The following is an 18531-nucleotide window of genomic DNA, read 5'->3' on the forward strand; positions in this document are numbered from 1 at the left end:
AAGAGCAGCGTGTCACTAAAACCTGAGGACAAGGTCAGAAGGTGCAGCCAAAGGCGGCCAGGAGGTGCAAGCTGTGTCACCGCAGGGAGAGGTGACAAGGGACGGAGAGGAAACTAGGGGCAGGTCCATGAAAGACGCAGCGTGCCAAATGAAGAGTAAGTCGTTTTCTTTCTAGTAATTGCGAATTGGGGCGGACGTGTTCTTTTTGTATATAGACATGTGTCGTCTTCCTACAATTCGTTGCCTCTTGGTTGAGCCTCACCCCAGAGGGACGGATTGGCGGTGCTGTGCCGTGGTTGCTGTCGCGGGCGGCCGGGGCACCGGGTTGGGACCCAGGGCGCTTAGCCTCACCTGTGCACCAAGACGGTGATGCCACGGCAAAATCATAGCGATTGGCTCGTTTTCTTTCTCTCTCCAGTGCCACAGTGCGTGCGTTTGTGTTGTGTTCGCATATGTGTGTGTACGCATGACCATCTCATACGCCATCTTTTCTCCCTTCAACCGTATTCCAGTGGACCAGACAGTATGTGTTCTGCGTTTTCTGTGTGCACTATGGGGAAGGGGCAGCCTGACCTAGCTGCTATTTGCGTGCACGATGGTTGCATACATTGCGTGTGCAAATTACTATGTCTCGTTGTTTGCGCACGGTTGTATATTTTCACTTTGTATTTCTTTTTGAAAGCAAACAGGTATACTCATGTAACGACGACTTACTCCTAGATGAGGTAGTGATCGACGCGTATATGCGACTCTTCCAACTTGGTGAGGATATTTGTTAAGAATATTTCATGAAGGATTTATCTGTGAGAATAGACGACAGTTTAGTAATATACGCGAATAAGAAGTTGATCGCCACCATCTCAAATAATAATTTTGAGCCATTAGAGTTTGATAAAATATTACGTACAATTAAAAAAACCTGGTGGCGTTATGTTCCTGTCTGCGGAAAATATTGAAAGTTTGAAAACTCCAAAAAGTTTAGACAGGCTTGATTTATCGCCCAGATATTCAAAGAAAGCACCATTTGAGACGACGGAATTGAAAAAGAGTGAACTTCTGACTAATAGAAAGACAGATGATAATATTGTTGACGAAATGCATTTCGGTAAATGTAACGACAGAATTCTGAAAGAGAGATCAGCAAGCCTTGCTTTTCCAACAAAGCCGAAGATTATAAAAGACTAAAAGATTACTTTTAAACATGACAGGAAAAAGGACAGACTTGTCACTCAAATACAAGTTGTTAATAACTACTTAAAACAGACAACTGATAACAATAAACTTGTAGTTAACAGGAGTGTGGCCGCGGAGGAAAGGGTGATCCTGCGACACTGGATAGGCCGGTTGAAAGAAAGACAGAGGGCGGAGAACCAGAGGGCGGTGCAGACCATGAATAAAAACATCGATTGGACAAGAGCTCTGAAAGAAGCAGTGTCGGCTATCTCGAGACTATCCAAACGGCTGAAGGCTTTCATGACGGCAGAAGAGGTAGGTCAATCAAATTCAAAAGCAGGGACCTTTAACTCTACTAATTTTTTTCATTAAAACGAGATCACGAACATAAGACTGATCCTTTTTCGAAAACAAAATTTCTGATTATACACAGCCTGACAGAACGACGGACCTTGACCGGAACGAAAGATTTCAACTCGAACTATGAAACAAGGATTCACTTTCTCGTAACGAATATTAAGTAACCCCTGAAACAAAGATAAAATTGTTTCTCGATCAGTTTTTTTTGAGAGTTAAAGATTGGAAAACTACTGTACGTATTGGATGATATCATTTAGTTTCCCGCTTTTCTCTCTGCCAAAGAATTAGATGATTACAAAGAAAGAGGATGACACATAATAATTAATTACATTGACGATTTTTATCACCTAAGGACTGCTCATTATTCTAACTTCAAAGAACTGCTAAATAAATTAAAAGAAATGAAACTAATTTTTCGTGAAATGAAATCAGATAAAAACTGTACACTTTCCAGGATTTTCCCAATAAAATGATAGGGTCAGAAATCGTTGATAAATTTGAAAAGCTCCTTAGAGGCTACGAAAATTTACAAGGGAAACAATCATTGTCCGAGGAAAACATACGTGAGGCATTGTATAATGCAGTCGTTAACAACCTATCACAGACTGAAATACTTGACGCCACGATTAAAGATACGCAAGGAGAAATGACCTATGGACACTTAAAATCTTTATTTTAGAGACTGAATTGAGACGACAGATACTGAGCAGCTGGAGAAACTGCTCCTGCAATGGCATTGAGGGGGCACCAGTCAAAATCTATCCATGATAACGCCCGTTGTTATGGGTGTGATGACACTAGGCACCACTCGTACAACTGCCTGGTGGATGCAGGACTTAAGAAGTGTTACTCCTGCGGAAGGCTCCTACGGAACCTTATAGCGCACAAGAGAAACTGCACGGGTGTCTTATCAGATAAGAAATAAAATAATAATTGGTATTTTAAAAGACGGAAAAACAAAGCTCGTCGTAGATCAAAGAACTCTACAAATAAGAAGGAAAAAAGAAAGCACGATAGTGAACAAAACAATCAAAACTAAAGACAGAAAAGGGACAGTGACAAAAGTAACAACGATCGTCGGTAGAAACAATAGTAATGACTTAACACTTAATAGTGTAATTTGCTCTGAATTCCTGTCAGAAAACTTACTTTCTTCGATAAAATTTGTAGATTCAGGCCTGATTATTTATCTTGACAACGACAAAATCGACACATTAGATCCAACTTCGAACAAATCATTCGTTACAGGAGTCTAGCAACAACCATAGTGGCTTGTTGAATGAGTTAAACGTCTATTACAAGAATCAAAATAAGGTTGACAGGAAATTTGCGTACCTAGTGACGAATGGCTCGGGCAAACCTCAGTATAATACGCGAAGCAAAACTGTAACGAAAGATAGCATACAAGACATAAACACTAGTAAAAATTTCGAGCAAGAGTAAGTTACTGAAAATTTAAATATGCCACATCCCACAGTCTCTTGCTTCGAAAACTCAATTAATGACCGTAAGCTTATAAATCCAAGTAAAATAAGTGTGGAAAATGCACTAATTAATAACAGCTATAAGACTCTTGAGAAGACAAACCCCATCAACGAAGCTATCTTATGGCATGTTAGATTGGGGCATGCTTTCCTTGCAAAAAAAATACAGAAATTATGACTGCTTATTATGACGAAAGTTTCGTGGATTGTAAAGACTCGCAAACAACAAGTGGATACGTTATAAAGCTATTTGGCGACTCAGTATCTTAGAGAACGCACAAACAAACTTACGTTTTGTTATTAACTTGCCAGGCTGAATATATTGCTATGAGCGAGTCATGTCAAGAGCTCATGGCTCTAAGAAACACTTTGACAGTAGTGTTGATTGCCACATTTAATCTAATGACAGTGTGGTGTGATAATAAAGCAAGTGCTAAGTTTTATGGTGACACCAAACTCGTAACATAGCATCAGTACGAGAACATTATTTAAAAGAATATGCTAATATAGGTTTATAGGAATATAGGAATAAGTGGATTGCCTCTAAAGAACAGACTGCTGAAATTTTTTCTAAAGCCTTACCAATTGAATTTCATGAGAAAATGACTGCAAAATTGCTGAATGACTGCTAATACTGTACGACAGTAAATTTCGTTTAATCATTAGGATCAAATCTTTATGGTTTGAATTCTGTTAATAGGTAACAACCATTAGTAAGTCACGGCAAACCACGAGATAAAGGCTGACTCTCTTATATTTTTCTTTTTATTTCAAATTTACCTTTGTACTATTAATTTTACAATCAGCCAGAGATACTGTGAGATACGCACTATATTGATACTAGAGGGAGTGTTAAAATAAAAGTTTATACATACCGCCGTCTGTGCAAATAACTAAATACTAGGTTTATACAGTTAATTGCTAGCCGTTACCCAGTAAGCACACGACAGCTTTGTTAAGTATCACAACAGCACCTTGTAAAATACAACCAGTTCTAATTTCTTAACAAAGTGCTCAGTGGATTTTCCTTTTGTTTATGCTTGCATTTTTCTTAAATCCTGAGAGTCTTGCGCAGTGGAAATAATCATGCCAACATAGACATATACAAATAAATCGTATATATAAACTTAGAACTTCACACTCAAAAAAATTTTTTTTACAATAACCTACTAACTTACCAATAATTATTGATTTTAGCTGATCAATTAGTTTAAAATTGTAAAAGGAAAGAAAAGAGAGGAAACAGACCACGTACATAAAACAGTGTTTTCAGGTATTAATTGATATTAAGAATTTGAGAGGGTGCATCTGAGCATTAGACTCTTTTAATATATTTATACCAGTTGTAAAACAATTACTAACCAGCTTGCAAAAGTATATGAGATAGAAGTATACTAATCTCAGAGACGCCTAGTTTTGTGAGCTCAAACTTACTGCCCCTAAAATAAGCAACCTATTCCTAGTAACAAGTTGCACATCAGAGTATGAGTTCGAAGAAATCCTAAGCCAACGAGAAATAAAATAAGACTTTACCAAGCAACGTAATAAAAAGCTATAAGACATGGTTATTGATCATACTAATTTGAACGTAAATCGACAGTAATTACAGTCTACGAATTACGTCATCATTTTTATATATTTATAAAACAAAAACTATGATTTCAATCCATCAAGACTAGAGTAATAGCTGATGATCAATAAAAAAAAACAAAGACTCTGGATGGTCATAATATCAAAAATTATTTTATTTTGATGAATTAACAACATTTCAGTCTGTACAGTTATAAAATAACAAGGTCTTCAGCAGGTACGAAATCTAAACCGTAAAAACTTAATGTGAATAAAATAAAATTAAGGATAGTAACATTTTAAAATTTACACTAAAACTTAACTTTTACTTGTCACACGACGCTGTCTACAAGTAGCACGTAAGATGGTGAAGCAGCAAATACAATATTTAAACCTTTTCATACAGATCTTATACAGGTGCTGCTAATACATGTATGTGTATTATATATGTCTGTACGTAGTATGATAAAAAGTAAATAACATCGGTGATTAGGAGGTTTACGACTATTAAAATCTAAAATTTTTGAATGATTTTATAAAATTGGTAAGCGATCGAATTCATAATACAGATAATGTAAGATTATAAATCAAATGAATTGTAGTACCTGTAAGTTGTGTTTACAAACATGCCAATTATCAAGAAATTAAAAAATAATAATTAACAAACATAAAAGTAACTGTAAATATTTGAGACAAAATTAGTATAAGCAGAAAATCTTGAAGAAACAATCATTAAGTTAATTTTTAAAAAGTGAAAATATTAGATACTGAAAATAAAAAACTCAAACGATTACTACCAGAATTTTCACATGCGATGCCAACTCCTTTATATCAACAGAATACTAGGTACACATAATAAAAAAGTATGTGACAAAAATTTTATCAGTAAAATTATTTAAAACATTAATTATTAAAAAGTCATCATGCCTCCCAGCAACTAAGGTTATTTAGCTTTTATTTTACTACAAGCAGACACATTTAAATGTTGTATTCGCTGCTTTACCATGTTGCGTGCTACTTATTGTTATTCTCATGTGACAAATGTAAGTGTAAGTTAGAGTTTCAATTATAAAATTGTTAATGTTCTCAAAATTATATTTACATTAAGTTTTAACATTTTAGATTTGAAGCCTGATGAAAGCCTTGTGATTTTTTAACTGTTCGAGTCAAATTGTTGTTAATTATTAAGTATAAGAAACCAGCAAGTGGGACTCGGAGTCCGCCGGTAAGATCGAAGTTCTCGCATGTACGTAGAAATCACAAGTATACTGTAAAAAACAAGGTTTGTAAGTACATGTGAGTTCAATATATCTCTTTTTTATCGCATATTATAGCAGTACGTGTCATTCCTGTACACTTGTCATGTATAAAAGGCTCGGGCACCCATCAGCAAGAAAACATTAATTTTTATTTTTCAACAGAATTAAAATTCTAATGGTGTATTAAAAGTGATGGTTATTAAGTTTAAAATATGTCAATTAGTTAATAAAAACAAGAAATAAATCATCAAAAACGCAAGAAGTAATTTGTAAAAACATTTGTGAAAAAATGTGTATATCGTTTACCAAAATCAGTCCCCTTGCTCACTCCTCTACCAGCGAATGCGCAGACGTACACATGCGCATTGCGTCATAATTTTTAATACATACACACATTCAGTCTCTTTAAACCTTTTTTTTGTGAGTTGCTTGGTATGCTCAGATTCACGTATTCAATGCTTGCTCTCTCTATTTATTGGTTATGTAATTGTGGCGCCTAGTCTTCGATGGGTATGAGAGTCGTATGAATGTATGTCGACCAAAAAGTGCTTTTCAATAATTTGTTCTAATTTTTTTTAATAACATCGGTTTGCATTCGATTTGGTATAAAATTTCCTTCAATTCAGGTTTTTTTTTTTTTAGCTAGCAAAACTGGAAGTGCACGCTTTTTTTTACATTTTCTGGCTGATGGGTCCCTGCACACACTGGCTAGCTCTTTTTCCCTCTTCCTCTGTGTCACCACTACTGCTCTGTGTTCCTCTTTCCTACAAGTGCACGCTTTTTTCTAACACTTTTTGCCTGATAGGTCTCTGTTTAAAACCGTCCTTATATACAGAAAGTACACGGACAGTATATATCCCATCGTAACCCGCGATAAAGAACTTTGTTCTAATAAATTTTTTATAGCATTGCCACCCAATGCTATAGAACCTATTATTGTAAAAGCTAAGGCCATTAGTAGAACAATTCGCCTGGCAATGCGAACAAAAAAAAAACGGAGTACATCATCTAGAAAAAAGGAAGAGGAATACAAAATTGTGTTCCTAGGCCCAACTGACGTTAAACTAGCATACATACAATATGAAATAAAAGTAATAAGCACACCGTTTCAACCTATGCTTTATCCGTAAAGTGTGCCCATAAAATTACACTTTGCACCATCGCACAGTGAAAGGAAATCCAATAAAGCTGGCAAAAATGAAAAAAAAAATGTACCGGATAGGATTTTTTTGCGGAGGGGGAAGGTTCTCGGACACCTCTTATAGTGAGGAATCAGTCAGGAAAAGTTAAATTAATTCCTACAGAATGAAAAATTTGTGGTTACTACTATCCTTTATTCGTTTGTTCTTAACGCTATTATTTCATAAAAAAATCTGTACGTATTTAAAGCAGTACAAAAAATTTACTAATGAAGTAATTGCAGACGGTCCAAATGGAATTATCTTTAGAAAATGTGTTAAGGGTATTCAAATTTTTTTTTACGTATTTACTAAGCAAGTTCGTAATATGTAGTGAGCATCTACTATACGTAATTTTTATGAATGAAGATAGTAAAATTGCAATGTAGTTGGGACAAAAAGTAATATTGCCTGACTTTGTGTCCCTACAAAACTTGTTAGAGTTGTTCCACAAGGGGCGGATCAGAATAACTTTAAATGCTTCAAATGTATACAATTTTCGACGTCAAGAAATTGACGTAGAACATTTATCAAGATTGAGACAGCAGCGTCAAAATCGACGAATAAAAAATTTATAAAATAAGAGATCAGCTTTTCATTATAAATCTTGACAGCTATCAATTAAATCTTTCTGATTTTTAAATAGGCAGAATAATATGTATTTGCATTTATTGTAGCGATAAAAAATAAAAAGATTAAGCTCCAGGACTTTATTTCTTTGGTAGTAAAGTTTTGTAATTGAAAACAAAATTTTTGAACTATACATTTTTTATCAGTTTCGAATCTTTACAACTCAAACAAATAGGCTTCTTCAAATCTTATAACATGAGAGAAGTATAAATCAACGACCATTTTCAATTGGGAAAAATGGAAGTAGAAATATAATATATGTTTTTAAGGTAACGTGAACTGTAAAAAAACGACAGAAAGAAAAAGTCTATTGTGATCAATTGTTTTTATTTTCTTTTTCAGAAAATTTTTTGACAAAGTCTGTGATAAACTTGGCTGGTGGTAGACAGGTTAATTTCACAAGGTCTGTGGCATTTTTCGTGAGATATTTGTCACATTTTGAGAAAAAGTGATAGAGCTTTGCTAGAGAGGAAACTATTTGGCCAGCGTAGTTAAGACAACCAAAGCATATGCTCGATGTCTTGAATAAAAAAACTATAGAGACAATTCAGTCATCTAAGTGACAAATAAGTTTTGATCTTCAAAATCTATTAGAAGCTATTTAATTTCAAGGGTCGAGTAGGAGGTATGATTAAATCTAACCAGTGAGAAGTGGGTACCATCTTTGAGGAAACTAAGTGGGTCAGTATGAATAGTGGAGGTGTCCAGTGAATTTTCTGTTTTATAGTTTACTGCCATGAATATCCCAATAGCTTCTGTTATAGAGATAGAAGCAAGGGAAGTCACTGTGTATTAAAGTTTGATGTTTAGTAAAGAAGAGAAGATTCTAATGCCATTGTTTGGGGAGAGGGTTTTCTTTGGAGCTGTCAGTGAAAAAGGAGTGTTCATTTTATTGAATTTGAGTAAAAAGGTTTTCTGAACTTAATGGAAGGGTTTAAATAGTTTTTTACTGTGCTGACTGCACTGGTTTTGATAATGAGAGAGTTTATTAGTACTTTCTAAGGGTATTCCAAATGTGTGGAACGGGTGTAAGATTAGATGTGTTGTTTCAGGTAACTGTAATCGATAAATAATTGTAGAAGTGACAAAGCATATGTTATATTGTATCTGTCCGTAGCTAATATGGTATCTTTCAGTACTTGTAGTTTTTATCAACTTAGAAGTGAGATTAAGTAAAAATTAGTGAACTCAACACACTCCTTTACTCAAAATGATTTTTATGTAATAAGTCCTAGGCCTTTAACACAAAAATCAACTTTCACTTTAGGTAAGGCTTTAGTTAGAATGTCCACGATCATTTCCTCCGTGGGAAGGTACTTCAGTTTAAACTTCCCATCCTTGAGGGCCTCTCGAAAGAAACGAACCCTCATGTCGATGTGTTTCGATCTTGCGTAAAAAACAGGATTTGTGGCCAGCTTTTGGGCTGACTGATTGTCATTGAAGATTTTTGTATTGGCTAGTTTTGCGAATCCAAGCTCCTTTATCAAATTAGTCAAGGAAATAGCCTCCTTGGCTGCCTTAGAGCAGCTCATGTACTCAACCTCAGTTAAGAATAAAGCTACTGTTCACTGTTTCTTCGAACACCAAAAGATTACACCAGCAGACAGAGAGAACACATAGAGAGAATAGGAACTCCTGCGCACAATATCTGATCCTTAGTCCACATCGGCAAAATCTCTCAGTGCTAGGAGTTTAATTTGGAGTTTAGGGTCCCTTTTGGATAACGAAAAATCCTTCCCAGTCATCTAATGAGCCTAGCCTTAACGCGAATTGAACTGGCTCAACTAATTCACAGCGTGAGTAATGTCGGGTTTCGTTCCCACAGATAGGTACATGAGATCGCCAAGGCAGTACTTTGTCAAACCCATTTCTTTTAAATCGAAGACTTAGGTGAGGCCTTTCTTGATCTTTTTGACTCTAGTAGCGCTACGGAAGACGAATAATAAATCATTTACGTAAAGCAAGATGAATGGAAGTTTATCATAGTTTTTATACAAGCACGGATCACAGTTGGTCAGCCGCAAACATAATTCTTCAAACACTTTATCGATCTTTTCATCTTATCTTCTGACTGGCCTGACGTAGGCCATAAAGGGCTTTGTTTAATCTGCAAACACTATTGTTGCCTTTTTTCAAGTCACTTAACATTGTCTCCAACTTGTCAAAAATGATACGATTCTTTTAAGAAGCTATTATTGCCTCTCAGATTTCGATAACCATTTTGGGAGATCTCATGTAAAGCACAGTGCCTAACTTTCTATGCAGATATGTGGTCACGACGTCACATTGGTAGATTGTTAATTTGTATTTTGCTGTTATAGAAGGCACAGCATGTATTAAATCCAACCTTGCTATAGGAGCGGTCTCGAAAAAACATGTATCAGGAATCTGGAAAAATCCTTGAACTATAAGGTGGGCCTTTCGATGGCACATAGTGCCATCTGAGTTGAATTTATTCCAGACCACTGCCCTGCTGCTTATGATCTTTAAGTCACGAGGTTTTTCCTAGACTATGATTCACATATTGTTGTTGATAAGGCATCTGATTTCGTCACGCGTAGCTTTGAACCATAATATGTTATCTGGCTCACTCAGAGCTTCCTTTATGCTGACTTCACTAGCACGTATGGCACTTTCGTTGCATTGGGATAACTTCGACGAAACTGGACGTGACCTTCATGGAATGCATTTAGGTTCTCAACTGAAATGTGAAACCCACGCAAATCCTACTCGTACGAGTCAATTATGCTTGCCGGATTTGCATTCAGGAGTCCAACGCCTGGAGGTTCATCATTCAAACTGGAATTGAGTCTCCTCAACGCCACAGCTCGGTTGGTCAGCCGTGATTAGAATAGATTCCGGAACCGGTGCGATTTTTTCTGTCACCACATCAAAAAAGTTTTCTTTGATCAGAGTAAGCGCTTTTCCTTATCAGGTGAGACTTATTTTTTTTAAATCAAATTAATGGTATTTGTAGCTCAGTTTAATTAATGAGGTTATTTGGATTCCATACTGATTTTTGAAATAAAATCAGAATTTTTTACAATGTAGTTGCTGATAATTTTGTGAAATAATTGCCAGTCAATGTTTATACAGTCAAGTTTATGTGATAAATTTGTTGGGATGGTATAACTGTTATGTTGGATATGGCAGAAGTGATTGCTTATCATGATTTCCTTATGGACTCACCATGTGTGATGAGGGATTTAATCGGTTGTAAGATTACAGAGGTTAACAGCAGTAAGGCTTTCGGAAGGGCATTGGATGTTGGAAGGAACCTGATTGGCTCTGTTTCCAACAATTTTAGTAGGGGAGCCGTCGTTGAGTATAGTAAAAATGTAGTTGATAAGAGTGTCAACTATTTTGTTGCCTTCAGGGCGGATTTTGTGAGAGCCTTAAAGATAATAATGGCTATTCAAGTCTCATTTGATGAATGTAGCCTTGTATGTCATGGTGAAAACGAAGAAATAGCCCCAAACGTTAGTAATTGTTATTTATGGAACTCTATAGTGTTTTACGAGAAGTAAGCAGTTAGCTTTGTCGTTGAGGTTCCGTGTAAGAGGAATTGAGACCACTAGGATTTTCAGTTTGTAATCTTGGTGGTGAATTTTATTTCTTATTTTGAACGGTATGTTATTGGTATCGGTACGGTATTTATTTATTATTAGGATTTCCAGGCCTCCATGCTATGCGGTCTTACAATTTTTAACTACTTTCGTCAAGGATATAAGGACTAGTTAATTTGAGATTTGGGCCTTTACTCTTATTTGTAATACAGGTTTAGTTTAGTAACGTTATAACGTAGTTGTTGCTTATGTTTTTTAGAAGATAAGTTGTAAATGATGGGTAAGGTTTGAGTCATTTTCAGATTAAAAATTAAGGTGTTTGTGTTGAGAGTTTTCAATAATATTTATATTGTTAATAAGATAATTAACAATCTGCTTCATGGGATATACAGTGTTGTTTATGGTAAAATTATTAGCAGTGACTATCGTTTTTAAGTCTTCAGTGAAAAGTTGACTGATTGAGAGGCAGAGCAAGAAGAGTATATCAGAAAATTCCTCGATAGTGAAGGGTTGTTGTTATATTGTGCTAAAAAAAGTTTTTTAGCGCGTTTTTGTCTGGTTTGAGCGAAAGAGGGAAAAGTACCAAAATTTTTGTCGATCTTTCATTTTGGTGACAAAACGGTTTGATGCCGTTTAACCATTATTGCGAAATATCTTTTGTTTTGGGAGATATTAAACGGATTGTCAATGTCATAGGAGTAATAAGCATTATCCAATTTGGTTATTCTGAAAGCCTTATTTTTTTCTGTTATTAGTACAATGTCTGTATGCTTGCTTGGCCTCTTAGATTGAGATTCATTTGGATATAGAGAAGGTCAGAGTTTCTTGTTCTGTGTTTTGCACTTTGCACACCTTACTGGTAGGGAGGTGATTGCCTTTATGGCAGTAAATGGCAATGATCTGATCATCTTTTAATCCATAGGATTCAGCTTGTGCTCTTTGGAACCGCATTTCATGCAACGGGGGCCTGAGCAACACACGGTCTTAGTGTAACTGTATCTAGAACAACCAGTGCACAACGTAATTTTTGGGATGTAAGTATAGACAGGGAGTCAGCAACGGAATAGTTACGTGAAATGAGGGGAGGTTTGGCCTCTATATGTTACGAGCACTGTGGTTAAGGGGGTAGGTGACTGCTCTTTCTAGGGTAACCCTTCTAAATGATAATCAAACCGAAATGCGCTGTATATCGACAAATTAATTTCGCACGCATTGATCTGGTCCGAAAATAAAGTTGTAACTTGGCTATGGATAGGTAATCAAATTTTTTTTCGGTTTTGATGTAGCGGAAAAGGAAGTTTGTATAATTATTTTGTAGGGGCCTGACACTTTTTCTGGATGAAAGAGTATTTTTGGAAAGGGGTCGGAATATTTGGATGTAGCTGAAGCTGGCGAGCTCTTTTGGTTCATAGGGTTAAAATTAGGCTTTTTGCAGCTTGCTTACTTGGTGATGATGAAAAAAAGGAGACAAAATGATAAGAATGGGATCTCTTCATTTTGTTCTCGCTTACTATGCAAATTTGAGAGGACTCGATGGTCACGTTTATTTAAGGGCCAGAGAGCTCATTCCTTGAATAATCTCTCATTTTGAACTCTGTCGAGGAAGGCCACCAAGCCTAACCTCACGTTTTCGATGAACTTGTAGGTTAGCATGAGAGGGACGATGGAGCATAAGCAAAACAAGTGTTTGCTAAGGCAGCAAGCGAACTGCCTTAGTGATCATTTGGAAAGTAGTAGGGCAAATATAACTTTTAGATTGGATTAGCGACAATAGACGTTTTTTACCTACTACATTCTGCAAAACAAAAGGAGAGAGAACCGAACCTATGCATTTATCTGGGAACCCCTGGTTCAGTAAGCAATAACTGCGCAGAACTCTTGAGAAAAAATCCAATTTCCAAAAAATTCAAAAATACATAAAAATGATAACACTGCTAGACATTTTTCAGAAAATAGTCACACTTCTGCAACCACAAAATTTTTTTCAACTTCAGTTGAAAAGAATCTTATCAATCAATATAACGTTATGTTATCGGATTTATCGTCTGGTTTTGATATAAATATTCAGAAACTCTATCAGTATTTATTGAAAACAGTGAGAAAGTACATGACACTTTACAGCTGAAATGCCATGCCTAAAACAGTTAATAAATTATTAATTTATTCTCCCACAATAATATTGCACTTGGTATAACCAACTTGTCAGATATCAGAAGGCACCTAGAAATCTATCGGTAAATTAATTTTACAATTTCGTGAATATTTTTCATGGACATGTTTAGAATCCCTTAGAAGTAAAACATTAAAAGATATATTTTTAAGATTCTTGATAAACTCTAACCTGCACTTGTCCAGTTGTCGAGATTAATCTGCGAAATTATTGAGATCTATGTCAAGAGGAATTATTGATCCACTGTAAGCACCACAAATACAAACTCATGAAAATCTTTTACATGATAAAGATTCTAGCTATGAATGTTTGACATCAGAAGATACTTTCACGTGTATTCACAATTTTTTTCATTTGTAATTCTGAAAAAAGCGATAATTTTTGTACTAATTGCATTTCTAACAAATATTTTGTTCCTTTTTTAATGCACAATAACTGTCGTACTAGTAAAAAAAAAAATGAAAAAAAACTTTTTTTCAAATTTAATTTGCTTCTAAGGGGCCATCCATAAACTACGTAACGCTGTTTTTGGCCTTTTTTGACCCCCCCCCCCACTCCCATGTAACTTACCGTAACGTTTTACCTGACCCCTTCTCCCCCAGTAAATGTTACGTAACTTTTTCCATTAAAAAAAATTTTTTTTAAATAAAAATAAAAATTGAGTTATTAATTAAATTTATTATTAAATAAAACTTTTATTTTAACTCTACATCACATGCACTTTCAAAAGGTGCTTCTAGCCACTCGTGTATATCACTGATTATAGGAAAGGAAGCTATATCATCTGTAAAATCATTATTTGTAAGATCAGAATATTTAATTTCTACGTCTTCTTCTTCGAGCCACTCTATTATTGGCTCAAGAGTATCAAGTTCACAAAGTAATTATGTTTCTCTTTTCGCTAAAATTTTTTTTGCACGTAGCTTTTGATTATTGACTTTTCCATGAGTGTCTTTGGTGTGCAAGTCTTGTTGTTTTTTTTAAGAAAAATATACTCTACATGAATCGCATGTCCTACCTTAAATAAAAATAAAATCGTATGATTTTTTCGTCGCGACTTGTCAACAAGAAAAACAAAATCCTGCTGCGTTATCAACATATAATACGAGTAGGTAGGTAGTAGTGTCACCAGTATATACGTACAATACAGCGCTTAGCGTGGCACAACTAAGAAACTTGCAATTACACGCTCTATTTGAAAAAATATAGTAGTGCATTTAATTTTTTTAAATTTTCGTGGCATAAAGTGAGGTTACGTTACTTTTAATGAAACCCCCCCTCCCCCTACATAACTTAATGTCGCAATTTGTCATACCCCTACCCCCCCTAAATAGCGTTACGTAGTTTATGGATGGCCCCTAATTATCAAACAAATAACAAAAAATTTGCATAACTTTAAGCTATACTCAACAGTTCTTTTTTTTTATTCTGATAAATGATTTATAATCAGCAATCCCTAACAACTCGAGTACGAGATTTAAAAGCACGTATATAACACTTTTTGACTTTCAGCCAGCTTTTTGGGATTTGGCCCTACCGAAGCCTGAGTAAGAAAAACAATACACGCCACTTTTACCAATACACACCATTTATAACGCATCATTGACCACGATTTTTTCATGCACTTACATAGAATCAAAAAATCTACGTAACAAAGGAAACTTCTATAGGTATCCGAAACTTTTACGCACACGTTTTCTTTAACTGTTGAAGTTTGTAGTTCTTTTTTAAACTGAAAATGTTAGTAAGCAATTTCAAAAATGGTTTGGATGGTTAAACCTAGATTTTTGCCTATAGAAAAAAAGGAAAACTTATTTAAAATAAGATAATGATAAAAAAAAAAATTAATTCCTAAAATAAAAAATAAGCTGTGGTAAGCATGAATAAACGCAGCCATTTTCTCTCAATCGGCAATAAATTAAGTGTCTGTAAGTCTTTTAAAAAATTTATGAACTTTGAAAGGTAAAACACAAACTATTCATAGTTGGTTAATATTTTAGTATATGTACTAAAAGCTCTAAATGCATGGTAAAATTCGAAATTAAAGTCATAATCAATTTTTGCAAACTATTACTGTTTGTAGAAAGGACCTACTATTAAATGCTGTCAAAAAATTGGAGCCCATATATTTTGATAAATTAATCGATTTTTCTACTCTTAAAAATACTGAATTGACATTATCTTTAGCCACTTACATGTGAACCAGATGTTATTTTTAAAATAGGACAGTTTGGAACTCATGCTACCACGTGGCGTAGTGCATGAGCATATATCACGTGACCTTTTACAGAACTGTTCGTACGTTTTAATATGCACATATTCGTAATTCTTCTTATAAGTTTTTGGCTTTTTCTACATGCTAAAATCTGCTTTGGGAACATTTACTCCATTACGGCAATCATTGCGGAGCAGCAATCTTTTTAAGTAAGCCCTAACTGCCGTAAAATGTAAGAAAGGATCTTTTCGATAAATGATTCCTTTAACGTGTTATTCAAACTTTTTTTAAACCAACAGTGCAATACTTTACTGACGAACTAATAAGGTGCTTATTTCCTTGAAAAAAAGCCATAAAAGGTCCAGATATGTATTGAAAAATCCATTGAAATTTTTTTTGTTGACAATGTTAAAAAATTTATGAATGCTAAGTACGTTATAGATTTTCACTGGTTGGTTAGTTTCGTACGTATCTCATTTTGGATTAATTCACCAGCAGTGCACATAATAATTAATATTGTACATTGTTATAATAGTTTATCAAAAAGATTCGTCATTTAGTGTTTTAAATGTGCACGCCAAAAAGATATCCCAGGGTCACTATTTTATCATTTCATTATTTTAGTAGATATTAATATTTTTGCGTTATTTAAATAAATTTTTTACTAAAAATTTTTTTTCGTTGTTTTTTGTGCACAGTTCGTTGATTTTTTTAGATATTGTGAATTTCGTCCAAGTAGAAAGTAATTTGCTTACGTTTAACAGGAATCATTTTTCCATACAGTATAATAGCATTAGGTGATACATCATTTAGAGGTACAGCTCCTGGAGTAGTTTCAATTAATTGATTAACTATAGCATTTAGTGTATCTACTTGCTCTGTATCTTCAGCTTCCATTTCATTCCATTGAGCTTGGAAATTGCGTGGAATAGGTTTACTGTAGGGTACTTTTTTACCAATTAATTTTTTACTTTCATCTAGAGTATGTTCTAAGTCTAATCCTGGTATTTCACCATTTTTGTCTTCTGACTCCTCGTTAATGACTATTTGATCTTCAGGGCCCATTCCAGGAATGACCGCTGCTTCATCAGCTTAAAAAATGTATTATTATGTGTAATAAACAGAAAAACTAATTGTGGCAAAATAAAATACTACTTACCAATTTCGTGATCATCAACCCCTCCAGATCCCGCTGGCAATGTATTAAGATTATACTTGTCTCTCATGGAGTCACCTGGACGATTTCTGGTCCAAAACTTTGAAGTGTGATCGTTGCTACCGGAACACAATATATGTCCCAGAGGATGCCATGCTAAAGTCCAAACAATGCTATCGTGGGCTTGTTCGATAGCACCTACCTCTTTATCAGCTCTAAACGAGAAAAAAATATGCAAGTCAACAAGCAATTTATGCACGTTTAACCTAACCTAAGTGTAAAGAATTTTAAATATTGGGTTATTGGATTGTAATAATAATAATAATAATAATAATAATAATATCTAATAAAAATTTAATTTCCATTGTAAATTTGTTTATTTTTTTTTATGCTGGTCCACTTATGACGCACATATGTTTCTATTTTTAGCTATACAGTATGTTTAGTTTCTTTGTGAAAGGCATAATTATTAGAAGTATTGAGCAAGCTTGGCGACTTTTTCGCTGTTAAAAAAAATGGATCCAAGAATTTGAGTCAAATTTTGTGTAAAAATTGAGAATGTTTATAAGTGGTAAGAACTCTTTTAAGATTGCCTAGAAGATGCTAATGGTGATCTAAAGGCTTACTAAAGACCCCAAAGCATGTAAGCAACAGGTGAAAATGTTTAAGTAGTGAAGATAATTGTCTCGAAAAACCGTCGAATCAATCGGTTGGCTCGTAATACAAATTTTTTAGAACATTTTGGGCATACGAAGTGCTTTGAACATTGGAAAAACTGTTGGCACAAGTGAACTGTACCTGGGTGGGATTACTTTAATGGGAATATCATTAATATAAATAAATAAATAAATATTTTTTTTGAAGTACAAAGTCACCTTACTTTTTAAGCACTCCTTGTATGTTAACGGTACAGCATACTTATTTGCAACTTTTTTTTTGCATGCAAGATATCTATAAACATAATAAAAAAATGTAAAAATTAAAAAATCAGCATAAGTGTCCCATTACACCTTAAAAATTTTAGATTATAATCTAGTGACAAAATATTTTAACTTTTAAAGTGATGAACTTATTACCCACCCTAACAAAACAGAAATCCTTGAACTACTTATCAGATACTTCGCTTGAGAATGTCTTATGTTTTGCTAACATTTTTATGATATCTTTAGTAAAAATTAAACAATATATTGATTGTTATGTTTAAAATCTAGTTGTATTTACATACACAGAAACCTGTTGGCTGTAACATTGACCACTAAGTTTATCAATTACAGAATCAAATGCTTTTTACGTGTGCTTTAATATGAGCAACAAATAATTGTTTTTGATAATAGATGCTACTTGTACATTAAATTTGGTTAAAAGCCCTTTATTATTACTTAAAATTTAATTAAAGGATATATTATGTTGTACCTAGACTTTTCTTCACTCTCATGTGATATGATAATATTATTTGAATATTACTAAAGATTATAAGTATATGTGTACTATATTTCAAAAATCTTAAATGTAGATACATCCGACAAAGACATAAAAATATCATATAAAGAAAGAAAGATGCATGATCGTGCAGTTAAAATAAATTGTGAACAAAAAAAATAAGTAGAATATTTCACGATTTTCTTCTTCCTCAGTCCCTCAGCTCTTATTTCAATAACTCTTATTTTTTAATGTTACGTCAACTTTTAAGCACTGAGACAGAGTCAACTTTTTAACTCAGAGCCTTAAACGCCAGTATTCAAGTCAATTATAATGTGCGAGACCATTTTTT

The 18531-nt window shown here is 34.3% G+C and overlaps 1 protein-coding gene across 6 annotated transcripts in view; it reads right to left on the reverse strand.

Annotated features, from left to right (window-relative positions):
• Nucleotides 1–18531, reverse strand: part of Wdr33 (WD repeat domain 33) — a 312953-nt gene that overhangs the window by 34479 nt on the left and 259943 nt on the right. For all 6 annotated transcript variants that reach the window (XM_089593911.1, XM_089593910.1, XM_089593909.1 and 3 more), the window contains exons 7-8: nt 16764–16975; nt 16360–16695 (exon numbers count right to left, since the gene is read on the reverse strand). In XM_089593911.1, the coding sequence (XP_089450037.1) occupies nt 16360–16695; nt 16764–16975 (548 nt within the window). The remainder of the gene's footprint in view (nt 1–16359; nt 16696–16763; nt 16976–18531) is intronic.

Source organism: Copidosoma floridanum, unplaced genomic scaffold (assembly GCF_036245765.1).
Source record: "Copidosoma floridanum isolate Cflo_tuat_1 unplaced genomic scaffold, Cflo_Japanese_pri ptg000020l, whole genome shotgun sequence".
NCBI classification, from domain to species: Eukaryota; Metazoa; Arthropoda; class Insecta; order Hymenoptera; family Encyrtidae; genus Copidosoma; species Copidosoma floridanum.